The following is a 19,493-nucleotide window of genomic DNA, read 5'->3' on the forward strand; positions in this document are numbered from 1 at the left end:
AGCACTCCCTCAGTATTGATCCTCTGACAGTACAGAACTCCCTCAGTACTAACCCTCTGACAGTGCAGCATTCCCTCAGTACTGATCCTCTGACAGTGCAGCACTCCATCAGTACTGATCCTCTGACAGTGCAGCACTCTCTCATTACTGACCATCTGAAAGTGTAGCACTCCCTCAGTACATAACCTCTGATGGTGCAGCACTCCTTCAGTACTGATCCTCTGACAGTGCGGCACTCCCTCAGTGTTGCATCTGTAGTGCTGGCTTTGGATATTGTGCTCAAGTTTCTGAAGTGTGACATGAATGCATAACCCTTCTACGCAGAGATGCAAATATGACCTATTGTGAGAACACCTCCCAGGCAGCAGACAAGTCTGGGGGGGATTGGACTGCAAGGACCTGACTGTGGTAGTAATGTCGTCCCATTATACAGGGCAGTTTCAAGTTAGTTCAAACCCTGTGAAATTAATGAGAAGTTGTTTAGTTGAGGAAACATGTGTATTCATCAGTGAAAGTAAAAGAGTTGGAATTAAAATCTGCCCAGAGTACTAAAGCTGCTTCTTTTATTGCTACTAGAATTTCAACAAGGACACTGCGGGAGGAGAACAGATTCTCATCACTTGGAGAGTTTAAAGAAAGGCATGACATTAACTGTCAAACATTAAGTGTGTCACTGCAAATTCCCAACTGGTTTGTCAACAGAAACATTTGTTTAAAAGGCAATTTTACCTTCTTTTCACTTAATTGAATACCCGAAGGTTTATTTTTTATTATTTGCCCATCAATTCTACTAACTCACTGTCCTCTCAAAATTATAAATGTGATTCTGTTGATAACATTCTCGTCTCAAAGTCACATATTTTTGGGTCCAATTCACACTGTGCATAAAATCCAGTCTACGACACTAGTGCGGGCCTGAAGATGTGCTAAATTCTCAAACAGTCAGTACTGAGGGCATGTTGGATTGTTAGAGGGTCAGTACTGAGGGAGTGCTGCATTGCTGGAGGGTCTATAATGAGGCAGTGTTGCACTGTCGGAGGGTCCATACAGAGGGAGTGCTGCATTGCTGTGGGGTCTATATTGAGGGAGTGCTGCACTGTCGGAGGGTCAGTAATGAGGAAGTGCTGCACTGTCAGAGGGTTGATACTGAAGGAGTGCTGCACTGTTGGCAGGTCCATACAGAGGGAGTGCTGCATTGCTGTAGGGTCAATACTGAGGGACTGCTACACTGTCGGAGGGTCAGTACTGAGGGAGTGTTGCACTGTTGGAGGGTCGGTACTGACGGAGTGTTGCAGTAGCGGAGGGTCAGTACTGAGGGAGTGCTACTCTGTTGGAGGACCCATACTGAGGGAGCGCCGCACTTCGGATCAGTAGTGAGGGGGACACTGGTGCAAATCCCACCACATTTATCTGGAAGTGCAGGGATGTCAGTGGTTTACTATCTCACCTGAAAGCTCCTTTGACCACATGGGACACCCTGAGTACTGCACTGGGAATGTAAGCCTGGATTTTTGTCCTCCAGTCCCTGGAACCTACAACCTCCTGACTCACAGCTGGCAGTACCACCACTAACCCCTGATTGAGAATCATTTTACTTGTCTTTTCTCCTCCTTCCCTCCTGAGCACAATGTCGATTGATCTGGGGTTTGGGAAGCAACTCAATGTTGTTTCAGTCGATCAAAGAATCCTTTCAAAAAAAGGTTATTGTGCAAAAAAATGTGTATGAAGAGTGCTGTACATATTCTGCTAGCAGGAGAGGCTGGAAAACCAGGGAGGGGAGGGGGACGTGGGGAAGAGAGTGAGAAAAAGAAGAAGATGGGAGAACATGGGTTGGGAAGAAATTCTGAGGGAGAGAGGGAAAGAAAGGGATCAATGGTGACCATGGGGTTGCAAAAAAGATAAATAGCAATTTTGTAACATCTTTAATGACCTCGAGGATGGACTGAAACCTCTGTCAATGAAGCACCATTCAAGGGTACTCACTGTTGAAATGTGACAACCACAGCAGCTGAATCATACACAGCAATGTATCACAAACAGCAATTTGATTATGACCCAATAATCTGATTTTTGATTAGGGATAAATATTCCCCAGATCAATTCACTGAATTTCAATTCAAAGTGATCCTTGGTTATGAATGGAATCTGCAGAAACTGGTCCAATTGTCATTAAAACTGAAAGGTGATGGGAGATTTGATGGAATAATTCAATATTAATGTGTTCTGGTGAAGTAAATCAGTGAATTTTTATAGCATTTTTCAACTGTACAAATCACCTTCGAAGTGCGTCCGATACAAAGTAAACTCTGAGGTTTCACCCTTGATTTTTCACATTTTCTATAATCTCTCAGTTTATCTTTCTTGTTTCCCCAAGAAAAATTGTTGGTTGTTTTCTTGTTTCAGAAATGCTGTATCAATGTAAAACGTCATTGGGACGTTTAGAGATAGAGTTGTTGATGCAGTTTTCATCTGGTTAATGTTAATGCTCAGATGTGGTATGTGTACTTGGAAACAAAACTGAGGCATTCATTTGGTGATGGAGTCAGGAAAATGCATACGAAGAAAGAAATAGGAGCAGGATACCACCATTTGGCCCATTGAGACTGCTCCACCATTCAATACGATCATGGCTGATCCTATCCTTCAGTTTGACATTCCCATGCATTCCCTCACATCTCAAAGATTCACAACCATTTGCGTGAAGAAATTTCTCCTTATCTCAGTCCTAAGTGATCATCCCCTTAACTTGAAAGTGTATCACTCATTCTAATTTTTGCAACCATTTGATGAGAAGGAAATTCATGACAGAAGGCAAAACTACTCTCCCAACATGGAGGTCTAACATCTGGAACATTAAGTAAATTGATAACATTTCCCCAATGTCAGAAGACAATGAAGACTATCCATGATGGCTGAGGAGTTGAGATAGTCAGGTCTTAGGCTTCTGTTGAACATCAACAAGACATACTTGATTCATGCTAAGAGCATTAATTGTGACCATTCAATCAGTAACCATTGTCAATGTAAGTCAATTTCAATCTCTGGGACTGTGTATTTAACTAATTTACTGGAATTCTTTGAAGGAGCAATAAGCATTGCAGATCAAGGGTAGCATGTTGATACACTGGACATGGATTTACAGAAGGCATTTGACAAGGTTCCACATAAAAGGTTAATGTGAAAAGTAGATGCTCAAGTTGTAGGGGGCATCACAGCAAAATGGGTAGAAGATTGGCTGGCAGAAAAAAGGGATATGCATAATTGGATGTTTTTCAGATTGGCTGAATGTAAAATGCTGAGGGCCCTGCTCCTGCATTTTACAATTTTTACCAATGACTTAGATGAGGGAATTGAAGGCATGTTGGCTAAATTTGCAGATGACTTAAAGATAGGTAGGAAATTGTGTTGGGAAGAAGACCTAACAAGAATGCAGACTAATGTAGTTTAAGTGAATGGGCAGATAGAGTATTATGTGGTAAAATGTGAAGTTGTTCACTTTGGGAAGAAGAATAAAATAAAAACAAAGTATTACTTAAATGGAGAATGACTGCAGAATGCTCAGATGCAGAGGAATCTAGGTGTTCCAATGTATTAGTTACAATTAGTCTGCAGGTAGTGTATTGATCAAGAAGGTTAATGGTGTGCTAGCTTTTATTACAAGAGGATCTGAACGTTAAAGTCAGGATGTTGGACTTCACTTAAACAGAGCATTGATGAGACCACATCTGAAGTACTGTCTACAATTTTGGTCTTCTTGTTTAAGGCTGGATGTAAATGGATTGGAGTCGGTTCAAAGGATGTTTACTGGATTGACATTTGGAATGAACGGGTTGCATTATGAGACAAGATTGGACATCTGGGCTTGTTGATTAGAATATAGAAGAGTGTAAGATGATTTTATTGAAGAGCAGAAGATCCTAGTTCGTCTTGACAAGGTGAGCGTGGAAAGGATGTTTCCTCTTGTGTGTCAGTCCAGATTGAGGAATATTGTTTTAAAATTAGGAGTCACGCTATAAGGACAGAGCTGAGGGGAATTTTTTTCTCTCTCAGAGGATTGTGCAATTTTAAGGCAGAGGCAGATAGATTCTCATCAGGCAGGGGAATCAAATGTTATCAGGGATAGATGGGAATGTGGAATTTGGAACACAAGCAAATCAGCCATGATCTTATTGAAATGGCAGAGCAAGCTTGAGAGGCTTAACGGTTCACATTTGCTTTTATTAAGTATGTTCATATATATGTCCCCAGAATATCAGGCTGCGGTTCTGGATTATTTGCCCAGTGATATTCTCACTGTCACAGCACCTCCCCACAATGGGGCACTCAGTTCTCCAATCAAGACCCAAGTTAACTAGTAAATCAGCTGTATGTAGCATGGTCTGTATGGAATTTGCATGTTCTCCCTACATCTGTGGGAGTTTCCTCTGGGTGCTCCAGTTTCCTCCTAAAATCCAAAGATGAGCAGGTTAGGTGAATTGGCCATGCTAAATTGCCCACAGTGTCCAGGGATGTGTAGGTTAGGAGGATTAGCCATGGGAAAAGCAGGGTTATAGGGTAGGACGGGTGGGTATGGGTGGGATGCTCTTCGGAGGGTTGGTGTGGACTCGTTGGCCTGAATGACCTGCTTCCACACTGTAGGGATTCTATGATTCTCTGGTGACCATCAGGCATCAGCCTGCTCTTGAGAAAGTAACTTGCAGCACTTCTGATATGGAGCCTTAAGCCTACTACATACTTGTAAGGCTGGCTGAAACCATGTACTTCACACAGCATGAGCGTGAAAGTCATAATCTATAAATCTCAAGCACAGCAGACACAAATCTATTGCTGTGGATTAATCGGCCATCTTAAAAGAATTAAACAACATAGAAGTGGCTATCAGTTGGAACCACTAAATGCCTGTACAAATCAAAAACACTCAAAAATCATTATACCAAAACCACTGGCTCCAAGTCACCACTTCACAGACACATTTTTGCTGTGAAATTACCACAGCCAAATGGAGAATGAATGTGAGGGGCCCACCTCCTGCTGACTGGACTCTTTCTGGGGCTCTGCACATCTCGTCTATGGAAGAACAGGATGTTATGGCAAGGTGGGGTCCTTGGTGGTAGAATTTTGCAGGTCAGTTTGTGCCAACACTGACTGAGGAAGTATGATACTATGGGAGGGTCAGTATGGAGGGAGTGCTGCAATGCTGGAGGATCAGTACTGAGGATGTACTGCACTGTCAGAAGGTCAATACTAAGTGCTTCCTATATTGTCAGAACTGCTAGCTTTTAATTCAGACAGTCACCCTAAGTTATAGTTTCCAGTGGATTTAAACGTTTGGCCTCAGTACCTCAAGGTGCTGGTGTACTGTAGCAGAACAGTCCATTGCATGGATGTTGAGGTCAGATTGCGTTGAGTTAGCTCCTTCGGAGTAGAAATGGAAAGATGAGGAATAAAGGAAAAAGGCAAACGTCTATAAGAGAAGGTCAGGTTAGAAAAGCACTAAATACTAAAAGAGAAATACTGAAATTACAGTGAGAAGGAGGAAGCAGATGATGGAGGCTCGGCAGTAAGAACATCAGACTGTGCACATAATGTCCTGTGCTCAAAAAGCAGATTTATCTGTAATTTTATTCATCAGATTGTAGAACAGATGAGACACATCCCTGTCATTCTTGAAAGCTATGGATCAATTTGTGCTGAGCAGCCTGGAAGCTAATGCATCTTCCCCTTTTAAATGTCTCTTTCCAGAGAGAAAAATGCAGTTTCCTTCAAATGAGGAACAAAATTCTGCAGCAAATGCCACATTGAGTGCCTTCTCTAATCAGTCACCCACTACCCAAGAGCTGCTTCAGTCACCATTACCATACTCATTGTTCTCAGGAACATTTAGACAAATGCCCCGAAATAAGCAAGTAATTCTCCACTGAGGTCTGATTCATTGCATTTAGCTGCCTCTGTTCAAATTGCTGTTAACTCAAACTTCAGGAAATTTGCATGGAAATGATTCCGTGAACAAAACTTTTACTTAAAAAAAGAATGGTGAAACTGAATTTACCTTTTAAATTCATTATAGATTGGGGTAACCAGACAAGATTATGTCAAGGAATTGATATGTTGTTAATACTGGACAGATCTTAGAGTGAAACCTGACTTCATAGATCATGGGCAAATCGCCTCATATCCTGAATGATGTGGACTCTGGTGAGAAATTTGGGAATTTGAGCAAGACTTTTCTCAATGGTGAGACCAAAATGTTATCTTTTCCAAATGAGTACTGAATGCCGAGCCAGGATTCTCACTAAGGAGCAAAAATAGGCCTATTCACAGGCATTATCCCTTATTAGTATCATTTTTTAATAATTCATTCTTTATTCATTCACAGGATGAGGGCATCGCTGGCTAGGTCAGCATTTATTGCCCCTATCTACATTCCCATTTTAAGTTAATATTGTCTCATAAAAATACAAATTCCCATTCTAGCACCTGCTAGAGAGAAACTAGATGCTGAGAACCCCCACTATGAATTTCAGGGTTGTTAACCTGGTGACTTCAGCTCACTGTTTGCTCCTCCAGATGTCCATCTTGGACATATGGCACCAATATCTCGGGGTACACTCCATGGGTAACAAGCATTAATCTCATGGAAACATCATGGCACATATCTGATCCACCTACAGAATGCTTCTGCACTTAAATGCTACACTTTGGATTGCACCAGTGCTTATCATTGCAATGTGCTGGCAGGACAGGCACCCAGCTAACATATTGGATCAGGCTGCATCTCAACACTGCTCTCTCATTTTCTTAACACTTGCTCACTTTGAGCCTACCTGGAAGCTCCAAGCATCTCTGCTTTGCAGTGCTTTGCCAAACAGGTTCACAGTAACACATTGCACAGAAACAAATCCAGGCTGTCACAACTGTCAGCAGTTGCCAGTCAAGGGTGTGTGTACATACGTGTGTAAGGTCATCTTGCTGTATGGCAGTGTGCCAAGCCAATCTCATACCTGCTCCATGTGCCAGCACTGCACAGGACAAACACACTGAATGCGCAGCAAGTAAGTGGCCAAGTCTCAAAGTGTAGGAGGAGCAGTCCGCAGTCAAGTCAAGGGAGAAACCCTTCACACGGGGAGATGCGACACAGTGTATCAACCGCAACCTCTGTTATCAGTCCAGGGATTTGGGCATGGTCAGTCAACCATTCAGAATGGCTCTCCTTGTAGCTAGTAAGGAGTCAAATGTTGGGTGCCACATCACTCATTTTGATCCTTTTCACCCTACTGTGGCCTGTTTTCCTTTGGAATGAGAGAAAGGGAGGGATTAAGTGAGATCAAACTGAATGGCTCAGCTGTTAGGGTTGGTGCAGGTGGGGAGAAGGTCTGAGGTGACCTGAGTGACTTGGCCATACGGATGTGGTACTTTGTTCATGAGGCGAGTTGTGATGATAGTATGAGCAAACTTGCTGGGCATTGCAGAGGAAAGCCCTATATGAAACTTGATGAAAATGACACATTGCCAAGATATGGTAAGATTCAGACCCATAAATTTTATATTTGCTATTTGCTTACTGTAGTAGTTAGTTACTGAACATATTCACAATAAGCTGCCAATGTACTTTAAATGAATCAACATAAATATCTGTACGCACAAAAGGAGATGAAACAAACTATTTTACTCTAGGTTAGGTGGAGAGGCCATGCTAAATTGCCCATAGGGATGTGTAGGTTAGGTGGGTTAAAGGGGGATGAGTCTGGGTGGGATGCTCTGAGGTTCGGTGTGGACTTGTTGGGCCAAAGGGCCTGTTTCCACACTGTAGGGATTCTATGATGATTCTATGAAAGAACTATTTGAAATGGTCCCATCACAAATCTTTGAAATAAAGACGCTTTATCCTCAACCATAACCTTACAGATACTCAAAACTCAGTGAAGGGTATCTTCTGAATTCATTCAATGCTTTCTTATGAGTTAATTTCTGTTAATGAGACTATAGAACAAATTGTTAACATAGTTGTGTTACTCCTTAATGCGCATTCCTTAAACGCATGCTTGAAACAAGCTTTGATACCTTAAAGTCTCCTGTTTCTGGAAGTTTTCTCTTTTTGACTTCTAAACCACTCACGACTTTCTTTTTTGTTCCCTGGCTATTTTGGAGACTGCTCAGCTGCACTGGTGATGCTATAGGTCTTTGTTTCTGAATGACTGATTTCTCTCTCTAAAAGAAACTGCCCACACACTAACCTTCTGGATGGCTTTCTGTTTCTAAAAGGAAACATGTTTCTGTCCCTGTCTTTCTGTGTCAGAGGACCCTTTGTTTCTTGGCAACACCACAATTATTTTCTCTCTGTTATTCTTTATTTTCCAAAGCACTAATCTATTCACTTTCAGGCCTCGATTACATGCACGTAAACACCCTTTGAGACATATGGGATCCTTACCTTTATTAGCCAAGGCATTGAGTTTAAAAGCAGGGAGGTTACACTGGAGGTATATTGTGTGTAATTCTGGAATCCATATTATAGTTAGGATGTGATTGCAGTGGAGAGAGTGCAGAGGAGATTTACCAGAATGTTGCTTACACTGGAGAGTTTTAGTTATAAAGAAAGACTGAACAGACTGGAGTTGTTTTCCTTGGAACAGAGGAGACTGAGATAGAACATGATTGAGATGTACAAGCAATGAGGGGCAGAGGTAGGGTAAACAGGAAGGAACTTTTACCTTTTGTGGAGGGTGGATGGAGGTGAATGACCATGGGCCATAAATTTAAGGTAAGGGTCAGGAGGTTTAGAGGGAATGTGAGGAATTTTGTTTTTTTTCCCACAGGGTAGTGGGAATCCTGAACTCACTGCCTGTATAGCGGTGGGGGGGGGAGCGGTTTGGGGGCGCGGGTGAAGTACAGGCAGAAATCCTCATAACATTAAAGAAGTATTTAGATGTGTACTTGTGATGCCAAGGCATACACGCCTATGAACCAAGTGCTGGAAAATGGGATTAGAATAATTAAGTGGTTATTATTGACACACACAATGTCAATGGGCCGAAGGCCTTTTTCTGTGTTATAGACTTCTATGCCAAGCCAAACCACTTGCAGAAATAAAACAGGAACCTAAAAGTATGTTCTTTTTAATACAAGCAACATATAAATACAAATCATACCTTGAAATAATGCATGGTCCTATCCAATTTAGAACCCAAGTTTCCAACCTCATCAGAGAAGTAGTGAAATTCTTGGACGTGTTTGGGAGTTTTGTTTGCAACAAAATGTTCAAGAATTGGGACAACCAAATCCATTATATTACTGAGCAATGAGCTAGATTTAGTTCAGTCTAACTATGCTTGCTTGCTAATCTATATCACAGCATTTGTCATGCAATCAAACGCAAAGTCAACTTTGCAAGGGAGGAATATGAAGCAGTGCTGAGATTTTAGACTTACATAAGATTGACTTCAATATGATGAGGCAGAGACTTTCTACTTGTGAAATGTTTGCCTCCAGCAGGATGCTTTCACTAATGCAGCAGTGTTTATGCTATCCCTTGTAAAATAAGAAACTGGGAGTGGATATTGTGGTATTGAAGAATCCAAAAGACGCTTATTACAACTAACTATGCTGTATAAACATTACATTCACAGACGTATTAGTGTCTGGGATAACATTTAGCTATTTTGTTACGACGGTGCTGCATGCTTTCAGTAAAGTGCCATGCTCCAAGTGATCTGAGGTGAACTGGATTATATGACCTTTATATTCTCAGTTCACGTGCTGGGATGCAGTGATAATATCAGGAGAGTGACTCTTAAAAGATATACTGGCAGACCTGACCATGAGATGTAACACAACATCTACAATAACTGAGTGAATCTCTCAATGGCTGAAATAACAAGATGAGGTGAGAGTTATTCTAACACAACACAATGAGATTCAATTTATAAAGACAATTTATAACACAATTTATAAAGCAAATGTATAAGAGGACTATTTAGCAATAAAAACCAATCAAGAATGACTAATGAAGTACCGGACAGATAAAACTAAAAGAAAAAGTGTATAAAAATGCAAAAGCTAGCACCAATCCTAGTGAATTGCAAGCGTAGTAAAGGCTACAAGAAGAAGCTTGCAAAGAGACTGAAAAATCAACACAAACAGCTTTCACGATTTGCCTCTTCCCCCAAATGATTTGCTGGGTGCTGCCTCCTTCCGGACACCTGGCCACCAAACAGCAACCATAGAGCATGGGCAGATGGTCGCCGTTCCTGCCTGAGTTGACAGAGTGCTATGTGACTGAGCTAATTGGCAATGGAGGCCATCACAGCTGGGTTCAATTTTGTACTTGTAAGTTGTGAAAAACTGTAGGATTCCTGGCTGATTTCCTCGCTCCTTTAACCCATGAGTACTGAACGAGTTGACAGCCAATGAAGTTTTATTTTTGGCAGTGTAGTCACTGCTGTGATGTTGGAAACATGGCATCTAACTTGTGCAAATTGCAAACCGCAGTGTGATTTATGTAGGGATGCTGCTTCTGGAGTAAACATTAGTTCAGGTCATCATGAATAATTCACCTGTTATTTTTTAATCGAGTCTCGCAGGATCTCCTCCATTTGCCTGATAAGGTCAGAGCTCCTTGGTTCCATTGCTCATTGATGTTAGCCATGTGAAACCCATGAACATGATTCTCAGTGGGGGGGATGGAGAGGAAGAGGAGGGGTCCACACTGTACAGGGAGTATCAGAGAGTGAGGGGAGGGTGGTGGGAATGACAGATTTTGAAAAATGGTTTTATTTGTTTGCTGGATGTGGCCAGCATTTAATGCCCATCACAAATTGCTCTGATGGGGAACTGCTTTCTTGAACCGCTGCAGTCTTTGGGGTGCAGTGACAACCACAATGCTGTAGGCAGCAGAGTTCCAGGACTCTGACCCACTGTCTCTGAATGAGTGGTGACATATTCCAAAATCAGGAATGGTGGTTGGCTTGGAGGAAAACTTGCAGGTGGTGGTCTTCCCATGGATCTTGTCGTTCTAGATGGCACAGACTGCAGATTTTCGAAGCTTCCGTCAGACAAGCCTTAAGTGAGTTGTTGCAGCGTCTCCTGTAGATGGTACACACTGCTGCTACTGAGCATCAGTACTGTAGATGGTGGTAGATGGGATGCCAAACAAGCAGGATGCTTTGTCCTGGATGGTGAGTTCTCAAGTGTTGTTGGAACTAGATTCATTCAGACAAGTGCAGTTGATTCCATCACACTCCTGACTTGTGCCTTGCAGATGGTGGACAGCCTTTGAAAAATCAGGAGGTGAGTTACTCACTTCAGGATACCTTGCTCTGACCTGTTCTTGTAGTTACATATGGCTGGTCTCATTCAGTTACTGGTAATTGGTAACCCTCAGGATATTGATAGTGGGGGATTCAGTGATAGTAATGCCATTGAGAATCATGAGATAATGGGTGGATTCTTTTTTGTTGGGCACGGTCATTACCCAGCACTTGTGTGGTGTGAACGTTACTTGCTACCTGTCAACCCAAACCTGGATACTGTCCAGTTCTTGCTGTACTTGAACATGTATGGCTTCAATATTCTGAGGAGACATGAATGATGCTTAATGGTGTACTATCATCAGCAAACTCCCCATTTCTAATCTTACGATGAGGGAAGGCCATTGAAGGGGCAACTGAAAATGGCTGGGTCCAGGACAACACCCTGAGGAACTCCTTAAGAGATGGCTGGGAGCCTAGATGACTGACCTCCAACAACCACAACCACCTTCCTTTGTGCCAGGTATGATTCAATCTGGTGCAGACGTTTTCCATTGAGTCCAGTTTTGCTAGGGCTTCTCAATGCCACATTCAGTTAAAAGCTTCAGTTAATGTCAAGGATTGTCACTACCATTACTCCTCTGGAGTTCAGCACATCTATTCATGTTAAGATTGGGGCGTTAATGAGGTCAGGATCTGAGTAGCCCTGGCAGAACTCAAACTGAGCACCAGTGAGTAGGTCATCCTTATGCAACTGCCGCTGAATGGCACTAATAATGACCACCTTCATCACTTTGCTGATGATCAAATATAGACTGATGGGGCAGCAATTGGCCAGATTGGATTTGTCCTGCTACTTGAGTACAGGACAAACCTGGGCAATTTTCCACCTTATCAGTCAGATGCCAATGTTGTAGCTGTACTAGAACAGCTTGGCTAGGGGCACAGCAAGTTCTGGAGCACAAATCTTCAGTATTATTGCCAGAATGTTAGGGGAGGCAATGGCCTAGTGGCATTATCATGAGATTATTAATCCAGAAACTCAGCTAATGTTTTGGGGACACGGATTCAAGTCCTATCATGGTAGATAATGGAATTTGAATTCAAATAAAAAGAATCTGGAATTAAGAGTCTAATGATGACCATGAAGCCATTGCTGATTATCAGAAAGCCCATCTGGTTCAATGATGTCCTTAATGGAAGGAAATCTGTCTTCCTTATCTGGTCTGGCCTACATGTGATTGCAGACCCACAGTAATGTGGTTGACACTTAACTGCCCTCTGGATAATTAGGGATGAACAATAAATGCTGGCGTAGCCAGAAACATCCACATCCCTTGCATAAATAAAAAAATAGTTGCAAAGGTCAAGTGCCTCCAAATGTTACTTGCTGTCAAGTGGAGTTATTGCAATTGATTGAAGGCTGGCATCTGTGATTTTGGGGACTTCAGGAAGTTGCCAAGATGGATCATCCACTTGGCACTACTGGCTGAAGATGCTTACAAATGCTTGAGTTTTGTCTTCTGCACTAACGCAATGGACTCCCACATGAGGACGGGATATTTGTGGAACTTCCTCGTCGTGTTAGTTGTTTAATTGTCCACTATTCATGACTGGATGTGCAAGGTTTTCAGATCTGCTCCGTTGGTTGTAAGCTTGCTTAGCTTGTGTATTGCATGCTGCTTCGCTGTTTGGCAAGCAGGTGGTTCTGTGCTGTAGCTTTAAGAGGTTAAAGCTCATTTTCAGATATATCTGGTGTTGTTCCTGGCATGCTCTCCTGCACAATTATTTGAACTGGGGTGATCTGCCAGTTTGATGATAATGGGAGAGTTGGGCCAGAAGTTACAGTGTGGCGCTCGCTCAGTACTAATACTCCAACAGTGCAGGGCAGCACATCCTCAGTACTGACCTCTGATGGGGCAGCACTGCCACAGCACTGACCCTCTGACAGTGCAGTGCTCCCTCAGTACTGAGCCTCTGATAGGGCAGCACATCCTCATTATTGCAATCAGTTGGTGGTTACATCTTATGCATATATCTCTGGAGTGGGAATTAAATGCACAATTTCCTGAGAGAATGCTACCCACAGTGTGTGTTGTGGTCCCCACATGCCATGAGGTTCCAATGTTTCCTGTTGCTGCACTCTGTCTTTGTAATGTCCAGAACACTTGTAGATTCTCTGTATAAAATTCTCTGCTTCATCCTCAGTCACAATGTGTAATGAGTCATGATGCTGTCCCTTGGTCAATCTGTGCTCTGCTCTGAGGAGCTAGTGTGTTTCTCTTAATATGAATTTCATTTTGCTCTCTTTGGTAGTTCATTAAATTTAAATGTGCTTTCTCTTGTACCTAAACAGCAAGTGTGTGACTGATCAATCAGTGTAATGAAAACTATCCAAACAGCTTGAAGCTTCCAGTAAACCACTCACAATGAACAGAAAGGTTTCACCTTTGCGACTCTGTCATTTCTCTTTAGCTAATGAACGGGTTTAGGAAAATAGCTGCTTTATATTCACAGGCAGCGTCACTTAACTAAAGATTGAGGAAAGCTAGTCAGACAAATTGCCGAAGGAATGAGTCACACCTTCCTGCCCGACACACACATACATCCTTAATTTGTAAAAGCCATTTCCTGAGGGAATTACAAATTGGCACAACAAGCACATGATCACAGCAACAGCTCAGAATTAATATTTCCGTCTCGCTTCCTGCACTTCAGGAGTCACTTATATTATGAGTTAGTCAAAAAATGCGATAGCTCTCCACATGATGGAGATTTTGCGAGACAGTTTTGGGAGGTAAAATATCAAGGCAATTATGGGAATGCTGGTGCAAAATTCGTTCAGCGTCACATCACAGAGATTAACTGTGGACAGAGAAAAAGCACAGTGAGAGCCGGATGAGGTGAAGGGAGGAGGTGAGGGCGAAGGGAACAAAGGCCAAGTTAGAAGGAGCAAAATGATCCAAGAGTTGGTGATGTACCAGTGACTGAAGTAGATTTCAACCACTCAACACTGCAACAGGACAGTGATCTGTCAGAGAAATCCAGTGCGTCACAGAAGGAGGTGGAGCCAAAACTAGAGCAAAAAATGACTTTTGGATTGGACTCACTTCCCAAATCACTCCATTTCCTGACAGTCCAGACACTGATTATAGCTTTCAATTCAATAAAGCTTTGTGAGTTTCTCTTCTCTCTGGAAGGCAACACATCAGCAACTCCCCACAAATATAACTCCTAATCAGTGGCATTTCAGAGTTGACTGATGTCTTGGCCCGAAGGAGCCGTTTCTGGTAAACCTTTCCCATCTCTGTAATCTCCTCCTGCCTCTATAACTCTCCCTATCTCTGTAACATCCTCCAGATCCTATAACCCTCCCTATCTCTGGAACCTCCTCCAGACCCTGTAACCCTCCCTACCTCTGTAACCTCCCCCAGGACCTATAATCCTCCTATCTCTGGAACCTCCAACTGACCTTATAACCCTCCCTTTCTCTGTAATCTTCTCCAGTCCCTATAACGCTCCCTATCTCTGGAACCGCCTCCAGACCCTATTACCCTGCCTATCTCTGTAACTTCTTCCAGACCCTATAACTGTCCCTATCTCTGTAACATCCTTCAGACCCAATAACCCTCCCTTATGTCTGGAACCTTCACCAGTTTCTCTAACCTTCCCTTATTCTGTACCTTCCTTCAAGCCCTATAGCCCTCACCATCTCCATAACCTTCTCCATAACTGTTTGGTACGACAGTTCGGTTAACAGCTATCACAGCAGCAACTATCTTTTCAAATTTCTAGGATATAAAAACGAAAGGGAAGGATCACAAGAATCATCAAGGTCACAATGCCCCATTGAACTAGTGTTAAACAATATATCTGGCACTAATATCAATGTATTGATTTCGAATAATAAGTTCTTTGAAACAATGGTAAACCAGCCCTCAGATGAAGCCTGGATAGCCAGCTCCCAAAACAAAGTGCAGCAACAAGAGGTGAATGGAAGGAGGTGGGAGGGGAGGGAAGAGAGAGAGAGAGAGAGAGAGAGAGAGAATTCAGTGGACCGAGACACCATTTTCTTGGGAGAAGACCAGGAGTTCCTCTACTTTAGTCTGAGGGAAGAGCAAAGACTATTCCCATCTAAAATTGCACAACACCAGGCACGAACACTCCAGTCTTCCGAAACTTCTGCCTCTGCTCTTCCATTCTACAACACATTCTCTTCTGCCACAGGTTCCTTTGTTTGTCAAATGCAATAGTGCTTTGTATCTAAATGGCCGCTTAACAAATTTAATATAAAGTTTCTGAAAATTTGTTACAAATAGTCAACTGCTTTTTTTCAGTAACTGCAATCATAAAGCCCCAAAATCAACATTAAGGCTACAAGACCTTGCTCATCAGGAACAGTTATTCCAGATAGGGTCTGACCAAGACTCTGGACAACGTAAATATCATTGCCTGACTTTTGTCCTACAGCCCACAAGAGTTATAAGCCAAACTCCCAATAGTTTATTTCTGTTTGTGTGCCAAAGTAAGAGCTTCTGATAATGTGAATACAAAAAGACCCAAATCCCTTTGCCGCCTTCACAGACGTTAGCATTAATTAGGAAGAGAGACCATTCACAGACAGAGTCACTGAACATTACACGTGTTCCAACATGACCTGAGAGGTTCTACAGGCTCATCATTTGTAGTTTCCATTCTAGATACAATTCTCAGTCACAACGGCAACACTGATACACAGTACTTACAGTATCGACACAGGTCATTCAGTCCATTAGGTCCATGTTTTTGTTCAATGTCAGCTTTTTCCCATCCTTTCTCATCTCCCCATGTCTCTATAGCCTTGTATTCCTTTCTACTTCATGTATTTGTGCAACCTCCTCTTAAATTTGTAGAAGTTTGTGTCAGGGAGCATTCCCAGTGGATTCTCCTTAATATCTCACACCATGGAGAACTAGAATAAAATAGCACTTGTTTGCATTTGCACCATTCTTTTGAGCCTACGCTGATCTACTGCTGAAGTTAAAGCAGGAATTTGAGAGTAATGATTCAGAAATTCCTGTTATGCATTTTCAATTGAGAAAATGAAGTAAAGAGTTAAAACCAGAGCTTGGAATATTGTTGAAGATCAAGGGGAACAGGATATGGAGAATTTCTTTAGCAACCTCTCACATCCTCAGGAAGTTCCATATACTTTATAATCATATAATAGTCTGGAGGCACAGTGCCTGTTTCCTACAGGGCATGGACTGATGACCACAGGACATCAAACTTGGGTTTGAAAGGTCTAGAGCCTGTGGGCGTAAGGGAGGGTGAGGGAGGTGAAGATAGGAAGACCCACAAAAAAAGGACATGAAAATTACCTTCAGGCAAACATATCAACACTTTTAGCATGAGACGCATTTGTACCTTGGGTTGTTGCAGAGGTGCTGCTGGTCCCGGTGCTTGGTCTGTGATGTAAGCTTTCTTGCTAGGAGCTGGTTGATGATAGGCACTAGGGTTTGGTCCAGGAGCATTGTGGGTATAAGTTGCTTCAGGTCTCCAGGTATTCGGAGCTCCATATGCTGGGTCACCAGCATAACCCACTCCATATGCTGGTGCTGGAGCAACAGACCGATGATCTTGGTAGCGGTTTGGTGAAGGATTGTAAGTATAACCTGGGTCAGGGTATTGTGTGGGCTGTGCCCTATACCCATGGTCTACGGAGCGGGGCTGTTGAGTGTAAGTCTGTACTGGTGGAGCTGTTTCAGGAAATCTAGTTGGCTGCAGGTTATACTGCTGGTATTGAGAAGTGGCAGGGTCTAGGCCTGGTTGCTGAAGCCCCTGTGGCATGAAATTGGGATTGGGCTGTGCTGATTTAACCTGCACATTGAATGCAGGTCGGGCAGGTGTGGAGGCTGTGGTGTAGGAGGCTGGAATAGGTTGTGGTTGGGTCTTTGGGGCCATAGCAATGGCCTGGATAGCATGGGGCTTCGCAGCTGCCTTTTTTGTGGCTGTTAGAAGTGGCTGAGAAGGGATAACCATCCTCTGATGCCCAATCACTGGACTGTGAGAAGCTGTCGTTATTGGAGTTTGAGGAGTTGAAGAACTGATGGTTGAGGTGACTCCATGGCTCTGAAAAAGAAGAAAAAATGTTTCATGAGGATGACACCAGAACTGGGAGATTACACCTGCCAGAAAAGATTGATCAGGAAAAGGCTCCTTTCTTTTGAAAAGGAGAAGGCTGTGTACAGAGATCTGTTGGATGTCTTTAAAATTACAAAAAGAGTTTGACAGTGTAGACAGGAAAAAGATGTTTCCATTTGTGTGGGAGACCAGAAGCCATTTAAAGAAGACAGTCATTAATGAATCCCATCAGGCATTCAGGAGAAACACCTTCACACAGTGAGCACAGTTAGCCTTATATAGAGTGGGTGGATATTGTTATGATCCAAGTTGATAGTGCCACTGGACAAGTCACATTCCAGAATGAAATCTGCCTTGATAGGTGATTCTTTTATTTTATTTTAGTTAAAGTGGTGGCCCAACACTGAAACACAGCATACCAGAGTTTCTTTAGAACAGAACAGAAGCTTATTGCACAAAAGAAAAAAAAAACTAAGCTTTCTAAATATAGAACTTGAAAGACCTTGAAAAATACACGGCAAAACAAATTCTCATCCCATTTCCTGATATGATGCATTTATATATACTCTATATAGTCCATATCAAATCTTTAGGTTTAACTTAATTGATTATGCCGAGTTATTTCTTCGGAACTGTAAAGTCTTCTTGCAGGAATACTCATAAGACTGAAAGCTTAGACTTTCTCAGCTACTAACAACCAGCAGATTTCTAACCAAATACTCCTGTTTTGGATGAAACACAAATTAATCAGTTCTACCAGTCTGACCGCACTTTCTCTGAACTATCCGATACTTCTTTCCAGGATAGAAACTACATTTGCTTCTGATCTCAGGCAGGTCTCCACTAAATGGGCCTAAAAACATTTAGTTCCTGAGCTTTGTGAGCTAAAACCAATCCTTGATTATCCTGAATCAAAAACAAAGTAATTTCCTTCAATATTTACCTTAGCTATTGCAAACTATCACAGTTTTCACAGTATCACAACAGTGGGTCCCTATTCTCTGATATATACTGGATTATGTATAGGTCACTGTTCTGTCAGCACTGTCTAACCTAGTTCTTTTTTCGTTTTAACCCTTAAAAAAAGTAATCGACTCCACATCCAATATTCTGAAATCCAAACTCTAAAACTTATACATATATATAAATCCAACATCTTTCATCATAATACATTTAAGGAAAGTTAGATAAACACTAGGAAATAGAAAACTCGAAATGTAATAGTGCATTTGCCGATATGATGATATAGACTTGAAGGGTAGGGAGAAAGGCTGGTGTGGAACTGAAACACCAGCATGGAGCAGATGGGTCCAATGGTCTATTTCTGTGATGGAAACAGCACATAATCTTCCGTAAAAAGGCAAAAATATAAAGTTCAGTCAGAATGTCACCTTTGGGATATTAGTGTGTGAACACATGTTGGATACTCTGAATATTTAACAGGGTATTCAACATCTTCAGAAAAGCAACGCAGACATTAAAGTTCCATTTCAATAAATAACAATCATGGTTGCTAGAAAAATATTGGAATAGCTCAAGGCAATCAAGAGGGCCAGGGGAAATCAGTGGCAATGAAAACTCACAACAGAAACAAGTAAAATCATCTGCATGCAAATTTGGCTTTTCTCTCTCTCTCCAACTGTAGCCCACCAGCTACTCCAGGTGAGACACTCAGACTGTCAATCACTCAGTTTACTGCCTTGTTCCTACTCTCCTTCTGACTGGAATTTTGCCCATTCCCTTCTTACTCTACTGAATTACTGCCAATTCCCCCCTCACTCTGACTGGATTACTGCATATCTACTCCCTCACACTGACTGGATTACTGTATGTCTCCTTCACTCTGACTGGATTACTGTCTGTCCCCCTGTCACTCTAATAAAAACCAAAAGAACTGCGGATTCTGTAAATCAGGAACAAAAACAAAATTGCTGGAAAAGCTCAGCAGGTTCTGAGGAAGGGTGACCGGACTGGTTCTCCTCCACTGATGCTGCCAGACCTGCTGAACTTTTCCAGCAACTTTGTTTTTGCCCCGTCACTCTAACTGGATTACTCTCTGTCACCCTGTCACTCTGACTGGATTACTGTCTGTCCCCCTGTCACTCTGACTGGATTACTGTCTGT

General features: G+C 42.3%; 1 protein-coding gene across 3 annotated transcripts in view; it reads right to left on the bottom strand.

Moving 5' to 3' along the window:
- LOC109915894 (lipoma-preferred partner homolog) overlaps positions 1-19,493 on the bottom strand; it is a 344,491-nt gene that overhangs the window by 60,618 nt on the left and 264,380 nt on the right. For all 3 annotated transcript variants that reach the window (XM_048604817.1, XM_048604816.1, XM_048604818.1), the window contains one exon: positions 16,653-17,357. In XM_048604817.1, coding sequence (XP_048460774.1) covers positions 16,653-17,357 — 705 coding nt within the window. The remainder of the gene's footprint in view (positions 1-16,652; positions 17,358-19,493) is intronic.

Source organism: Rhincodon typus, chromosome 13, assembly GCF_021869965.1.
Source record: "Rhincodon typus isolate 14 chromosome 13, sRhiTyp1.1, whole genome shotgun sequence".
Taxonomy (NCBI): Eukaryota; Metazoa; Chordata; class Chondrichthyes; order Orectolobiformes; family Rhincodontidae; genus Rhincodon; species Rhincodon typus.